We start from the raw sequence: 8484 nt of genomic DNA, 5'->3' as shown, positions 1-8484 counted from the left end.
TTGTATAATAAAGTTGTTCTTAATTATGCAACTACAGTGCATTGTGGGTAGCTAGTGCATTCTGGGAAGGAGAAGGGAGCCACCATACTGTCTACAGCACATTTGTATTGCTCTCCTAGCATTCCTGCTTCTTAAATCTCCACTAACCCACAGCCAGCATATCTGGTAAGAGTTATACAAGTCTCAGGATAGTCTGTTCTTTAGTGATGTTTTAGATAGTTCTAATCTGCACTTAGTAGTTGTTACGCTAGTAGATAGCCAGTCATGCGGTCTTATAGGTCGTCAGCCATCTTCAACATGTGCTTAGTGCTATGTAATATGTTCAGACATGCTGATTTAGAATGAATGCTGCTGTACTGTATATGCTATTCATATGTTTTTGCTATATACTTATACAAACCATTTGTATCTTTATAGTTTTACTGCGAACATGCATCGACACACATACATCGATGCTCCTGTTTACTAATTGCAACTGACCACTTACAGTCAAACAACCTGTTATCAATAAACAAGTTAGATTACAAGACGGTCTGCTTATTTGGAAGACAGGGATGGTTAAGCTGAATGTTGGATTGCACACTGTGAGAACGTGTATGAAGGCAGAACACATCTGTTTACAAAATATAAATGCACAGTTTAATCTAGCCATTCACAATGAAACCAAACCCCCTGCCAATACAATCATAACTTTACAGAAATAAAAAATATACAGCCAAAGGATACCTGTCATTTCACACAAGACAACATACTGAAAATTCTGAAAATTCACAAATTTGTATTGATAAAATGTTTGGTTATAATTTTGTCTGCAATTCATGTGCATAAATTTACCATGTTTTAGTAAACAGACACCCAAGTTTGAAGAAGAAAAATCTAACCATGTATCAGCAGCGTTGGACTGGGGGGCCCACAGCAACCCTTAGTCCCCGAACCATTATGTCCTTTCTGACGCCGCCACCCCCCTCTCCGTGCGTGTGTACTATAACGGCATTCCAGCGCAACCAGGGTCAGGGAGGGCGGTTAGGAGAGTGCAGGGAGCGGGTCTGGGCCGGCGGGGACCAAAAGAGCCAGGCCCACCAGGTTTTTTCCTGGTTTCCCGCCAGTCCAGACCAACCCTGTGTATTAGGAATGGCTACACCCTCACAACATGCAAACATATGCTGAAAGTTTGTGTTCTGTGCAAATACTATATAAAGGCTTGAGCTCTTATATCTCCCAAAGAATAAATAAACCCTATGTAAATTCTGTGTACACTTGATTCTGTGTATTAGCCCTGGACTGTGTGAGTTGCAGTTTAGCACATTAGCATGTAGCACCAGGGGTTGGCTATAAGGCCAAAGTGTGTGAAAGGGAAAGGGAAACCAGAACAATATTAACAGGAATGCAGTCTCTTCCCTGCAGCTCAGAAATCTGGCATGTTGTATTCATTTTCCATTCCCGCTCCACCTCCACTCATACAGCTCTGTCAGGAGCACAGCAGAGACAAGTCTGAGCTGCTTGCAGCTTATCACACCCACTTGGTATACAAACACACCAAAGCATTGTGTAACTCATTCTCCCTCAATATGTATTTAAGTCAGACAGATATACTGTCCACCACAGTCATAGTGTTCCCTGCTACCCCTTTGTGTATGTATATCTATAAGTACAAAACTTTCTCCACAAGTTGCTCTCCAACAATTTTCAGAATTCTCTTCAATGGCTACATCAGCCAATCACTGATTCTTTGCAGCTGCCAGTCTAACCTCTCTCCATAGGAAATGGGAGGGTTCTGGTCACAAGGGAAAACAGGGCCACGGTTGGAGACTGTAGAAAGAAGGAGGATCAGGGGAGGGCTTGGGTGCTGGGAGACTGGCCTCTCTCTAGCTCTTGCCATATGACTGACATTCACTGGCAGCACAGACTCAGCCTTTGCAACAAAAGTGCAGGAAGGGAACCCACAACAAGGACAGCCATGGACAACAAGTATGATGTGATTGTCATCGGTGGAGGCATTTCAGGTTAGTTGCACAAATAAAAGTATATGTTTCAGCTTTTATGCTGTATATTGAATATTTTTGCTTGATATCTGCAGACAAGTTTGCATTGCATGCCACAGGCTTCTGACATCAACAAGGAAATTTGTTATCAAGCCAGAGCTTTCTAAAACAAATTTTAGTTATTTGTACATGTCTAATTCACTTTATTTGCAGGGCACGTTAATGAGAAAGAATTGGAAAGGTTCCAGCTGGGCTGCGATAAACAACACAGGATAGCAAACACGCAACGAAGTAGACTTACAAACTATTATCATTTTAAAAAACACAATAGTGACAGAAAATAAATGTCTAATGTTAAGCAAACTAGAGTAGTTTTTGGGAAAAAAATATTTATTTTAAACAGACCTATACTCACATATATTACTATACTGTATATACCAATATCTATGCTAACTAATGGTAGATCTTAAGACCACTATACCCTTGGATACTATGCTTGTTCAAAATGTCATCCAAGCCACTCTTAAAGGCATTGATAGAATCTGCAAGAAATAAAAAAAAAATAGTTATAAAAAAGTGTGACAATGTGTCTATCTTTGCTATGACAAAACAACAATTCTTCAATGTTTTATGGCAGAGTGGATTTAGTCATGGTTATATTAATTCAGGCCCCTTCTTAGCTCTGAACAAGGATAACATTTGAAAGTATTACATTCACATGAACTGAGAATTCAGGCTTGGCCCCCTCTCTACTACTTCGAGCCCCACTCTGCCCCACAGTTTGGAAACCACTGCTTTATAGCTTGGATTTTTAAATCACTGCAGCATTTTTAGCCCTTAATAATATTAGCACTATGACTAAGATAAAAAAGCTTAGACAGGAAGAAACAACAATTTACAGCATATGTGAGTGTTTTGAACACTGGATATGTTTTTACAGAACATTTCTCAAAATGTGCAAACAGTGCACAAAAAATAACACAATTCATTTTAAGATACATACTGTAGGTATGTATGTATATTATATTATATTATATTATTTCTACATTTTTTCTGAACTAGACACACTCATCTCACAAATCTCGTAATCTTTACAAATGCCAAAATAAAGAATACATGTAGGATAACAATAACATTATTGTTTCTAATTATGAATTATTTAGCACAAAATTCACTGTTCTTCAAAATTTCCAAAACAGTGATAGCAAGTACTTGCTCTGTCCTCTGCAAGGTCTGACACTTATTCAATGCAAGCTCTAATCAGTTTACAAATGAACAATTTGCACAATTATACTTAATCAATTTCCCACAGCCATGAAATGTGCATGGTAATGAAATGTTCTATGTAATTTTGTCATTTGCTGTAAAAAAAATATTATGTGTTGGTAACTGTCACTGCAAAATGTATTGTTTAGAAATCTGTACAGAACATTAACTGATCTGTTTCCATGAGTCCCTGGCAATGCTTTACGAAGTTGCACAGCAACCATATCAGCTACCAGTCACTCTTTTTCCCAGCATTGTGGGTACACATGGCTTTGTGTCTGACCTCTGGAAACACACCACCTTCCAGAAACCACTTTGCTCTAAGAGAAGAACCTACTAGTAACTCCCACTACATGACTAACCTGTATATCTTCAACCTTTCAAACACTTCCAGGGACCTGCCACTGTATACAGACTTGACTACTACCTCAAGTCTGCATACCACTCCACACCTGCAAGGCAATCACTAGAGTAGACCCACCCACCTAATTGAGGTACATGCCATCTCCCTAGTAGAATGCCCTTTTCCAAGTAATTTCTGGTGCATTATGATCTCTCCTTGCAACCTGATAAACTTTGACATGGCAATATACAGTTTTACCTTGGTTCTCTCCGTTACATTTTATGATCTACCATACTATGCCACACCTTCTCCTTCAACTTTAATAGGTCACACTTCATAGTCTGGAATCCCCCAGAACTGGAACCCATAATATACCTCTAGGGCCAGTGTAAGTCCACTTTCTTCCTTGTGTTCCCAGGTACCTACCCCCTCACATGAGCTCTTTTCTCTGCCCAGAAAATGCAAGAATGTCCCATAATCTACACAGTCTACAATAGGCTAAACTCAAAATAAGCAAAAGAATACTGTAGCACCTCATAACTGTAAAGTGTTTCCTAAAATAAACAATCTATTACTTTAAATGAAATTAGTCTGGATGAGGAGCTAAAACGACTTGTTTCCCACCTCCTAATTCTTTATATGGTTGCCATACCAGGTTGCCTCCATAGCAGCCCAATCTTAAAACAGTATGAAGCATACCCCTTTTCAGGCACACCCATCCTAGATAAGCATTTCTTAAAAATAGCTACAAACTGAAACATCGACAGCAGAGACTTATCTTCATGTAGCGACCACCTAGTGGACCTGCACATCTCCAAAAAGCTGCAACAACACTTCACTGGGCATTTAAAACAGCCTTTTCCTTTATATCAAAAATTACACACACATAGTTTAAACCAGCATTGAACGATCTACAAAAGAAGATATCACAAATGTCTGAACACAGAAAATTACTTTTTTGGTGGCTATACAGCCTCACCCAGTATATCGACCAAAAAATCATATTATCAAATCCTCTTTATGACCCTGTAGTGTGGATACATACCTTTCCATGTCCACCCTCTAGTGCCACACCCTATTATGCACTTCCTAGATAGCTGGGGAATCCTCAAGAGATCCTCTGAAAACAGAAACAGATCATGTTGTGCCCCAACTGACGATCCAATAGAAATCAAGAGAAAGCATCAGTTGTCCCATTGGATTCACTTGACACATGACATGCCATGAATAACATGTTGTAAGGGTCATATTTATTATGCTGTGTAAAAAAATGTTGTAAAAAAAAAAAATATATAAACCTATTTAAAAAAAATTGTCGAATTTATCAAGGTGTACGTAATTTTATGCCATGTGAACTCCAAATTTGACGTTATTTAACATGGTGGAAAAAGCATAACATTTTACAGTGTTTTTACATGGTGAAGCATGCCGATGTGTGGTGTATTATCCCGCTGTCTTTTTACATATGCCCCTAAGCATTTTAATACCAAGTAGTGTCTTAACATAATGATTACTTGGACAGAACTGTTCTTAATGTTGTTAAGCTTTTTTTTGGTCCTGCTTGCACCATTCTTTTGGCCACTGTCCAATATACCACCTACCCCAAAAGAAGGCTTCAAAAGCCACCATTCCAGAAGCACCCATGAACAGTTGCAAATCCATACTTGAGTGATTTCTAGCAATAGGGAACAACTATTGTACTCTAATAAGAATCTTTGCCAAACCCTCAAGTCATCTTTTGTTATCCCGATTCAACAATATAATGTTGCTGCTGTTCAACCCCCACCATCCCCTCAGTTAGTCTCCCCGCTGAACACCCTTTCCATGGCTCTTATCTTACATAGTTACATAGTTACATTGGGTTGAAAAACAACAAAGTCCAACCCCTCCAAATGAAAACCCAGCATCCATACACACACCCCTCCCTACTTTCACACAAATTATATATACCCATACCTATACTAACTAAAGAGTTTAGTATCACAATAGCCTTTGATATTCTGTCCATCCAAAAAATCATCCAAGCCATTCTTTAAGGCATTAACTGAATCAGCCATCACAACATCACCCGGCAGTGCATTCCACAACCTCACTGACCTGACTGTGAAGAACCCCCTATGTTGCTTCAAATGAAAGTTATTTTCTTCTAGTCTGAAGGGGTGGCCTCTGATACAGTGATCTTCTTTATGGGTAAAAAGGTCCCCTGCTATTTGTCTATAATGTCCTATAATGTACTTGTAAAGTGTAATCATGTCCCCAACCTTGACAGTCTACCCTCATAATTTAAGTCTTTCACACCTCTAACCAGTTTGGTTGCACTCTCTCCAGCTCATTTATATCACTCTTAAGGACTGGAGTCCAAAACTACACTGCATACTCCAGATGAGGCCTTACCAGGGACCTATAAAGAGGCATAATTTTGTTTTCATCCCTTGAGTTAATGCCCTTTTTTTACATGTGAAATGTAACAGACCTGAAGTGACACCAGACATTTATTTGAATTGGCCCTTCACACTTAAAATAAGTCATTCTAGTAGAAGATTACTGAATGAGTCCTGACTTGCTCCCGAACCTCCCATTCTAGTAAAGTACTAAAGGCCTCAAAAGTGTGCATGATATGGACACATTCCCAGGCTGTATAGTCAAAAGAAGGGTAGGACACCCTTGGTCTATGTCATGACGAACCTCTAGGATAGGAAAGATTCAGTAATCTGAAATTTACTGTCCTTTCTTGGGTTCAGCTCAAAGTAGTGACAACCACAAATTTAGAGTAGGTGATACTGAGATCTATGGCATTAATATCCTGCTGTAACAGGAAAGGGCTTTCCCCCACTGTTGTAACCAAGTAAAAGCAAAAGATTTGTAAGAGAAGTGCATGTGAGTGAGGTTCTAAGTAGAAAATATATCGAAACACATATGGAAAATTATAATCCGATATGTCTGATTTATCAACTGAATTTAATGTGATTGATGTAAATCAGAAAACAATTTTGGAAGAAATTGCCAACACAGGAGCATTTTTTAAATGAAGATAAGTGGTAGCTAAGTGGAAAGGATCTTTTATAGCAATGTAGACCAATGTATATGTTATTGCAAAGCTAAAAACATGTTATCTAACCTTCCCTTGAATGCAATGCATTTGGGCAAAACTTTGAGGCTTCACAAAGTTGCAAGTTTGCTCATCACAAATTCAAATCTTTCATGATATTATTACTACTTAAAGTACAACACAAACATTTCTATATTCAGGATAAATGTGAACAACACACATTTATATATTTCATTTTAAATGTGAATTAGTAAAATTAATGATGACATATAGTTATTTATTATTTTTGCTATGTTAACTCTATAACTCTGAGGTTCTTGCTCTTTTAACTTTTACTAACTCAAAATTCACACACATATCACACACATAGTTTACATCAACATTCAACTATCTACCAAAGAAGACATCACAAATGTCTGAACAAAGAAACAGGCGTTTTTGGGTAGACAGGTTGAACACATGTTTATGTTGACTTGCTAAAATGAGGATTTGTTTATAAAAAATGGTTCTGGAAATAGTGATAAGGGAGGCAAGTGCTTTCATATTACTTACTACTGTTGATCAGTTGTGAACTTTGAACAAAACAAATAAAATGTATGGACAGACAGAGAGCAAAGGTTTTACAGTTTAAAAATGTAGAGCAAGGGTTCAAGAATGATTCTTTGTAGCATATGTCACATAGCAAAGGTGCTGTTTGTATGGTTTTCACTACTTTCATCGTAAGTGGCACACACAACACTGATATTCTCTCAAATAATTAGGCTACCAGGCTAACCGCCCAATCTAGTTGCTTTGTGTCCTGGCACAAGGACCAGACTTTGTACGCCTTTGTTAGGCCCTCTAATTTAAATGAAGAAAGCCTACCTGTGATAATTCTGCCCCTTTTGAATGCCATCCTTTGTTTTTGGTGATTTAGCTGATGAAGCTTTTGGAAGGTGTTGAGCAGAGCTTTGGTGGGCAGTGGCTAGCTTGCCTTACAAAAATAGTGTCTTACTAAAAAGGAACAGAAACATACCGCATATAGAGAATATAATTTAGGTAACATTGAATGCTGATATAAGGATGGATAACCCATACATTGCTCTTGCACACCCTTGCATTGTTTTGTCACTTAACATTAAATGGAGTCACAGATTGGATGCAGCTTTCTCTTCATGTCTGCATTTCCTTGTTGCACATGCTAAAAATCAAATAAAATTAAACACCCTTAATGCACTTTGAGAATCATGGTTTTTCTGTAGGCTGGAGTATGGTTTACTTTTGTGCTCTAGTCTGTAAAAGTATCTTGATCCCCCCATAGTGGAAGTAATCAAACTAAAGGGGTAATTAATAAGCATACATAACATTTGTTTCAGGGTAAGATTATGTGTGTGTATGTACAATACAAGGGGCAACGTCAGTACATATCTACAAGATCTTGTACAGACTGAGGCCTAAAATTTCCTTGAAGGGTTAGTTGCACATCCCTTAAGAGAAGAGAAGGCTATATCAGCTCTGCCTGTTACCAGGATGTCTCAAAACAATCAGTTCCATATGTTTATATTTCTGCTGTGTACAGAAATATCTGTTCTTCATCTTCTTGACTACTACAGAACATATATATGTTCACATCTACATCTACAATTTTCTTTCCCAAACTACATAACCTGCTTATACAGTATTTTTCTGTTAACAAGTTCTTCAGGCTCTTCTGCACTTCTGCACTTCTGCAGTTTCAGCAGATGTACAGCAGTTTTAATTACAAAACAATAAAAGTACTTCTTAATATTTGCATGACTTGTTTCTCTTTCCCCCTGCATCATTTCTCACCCAAGTGACCACAACGCTTCTTAAAATCCTTATAA

General features: G+C 38.1%; 1 protein-coding gene across 1 annotated transcript in view; it reads left to right on the top strand.

The window, feature by feature from the left end:
* The first annotated feature begins 1840 nt into the window (after positions 1-1840).
* LOC108709416 (amine oxidase [flavin-containing]-like) overlaps positions 1841-8484 on the top strand; it is a 49021-nt gene continuing 42377 nt past the window's right edge. The window contains 1 exon segment of the mRNA XM_041583745.1: positions 1841-2003. Coding sequence (XP_041439679.1) covers positions 1880-2003 — 124 coding nt within the window. The 5' untranslated portion in view covers positions 1841-1879.

The sequence above is a fragment of the Xenopus laevis genome, chromosome 2S (genome assembly GCF_017654675.1).
Source record: "Xenopus laevis strain J_2021 chromosome 2S, Xenopus_laevis_v10.1, whole genome shotgun sequence".
Lineage (NCBI taxonomy): Eukaryota > Metazoa > Chordata > Amphibia > Anura > Pipidae > Xenopus > Xenopus laevis.
Note: the sequence above shows the minus strand (reverse complement) of the source record. Positions and strands in the feature narration are given on the sequence as shown.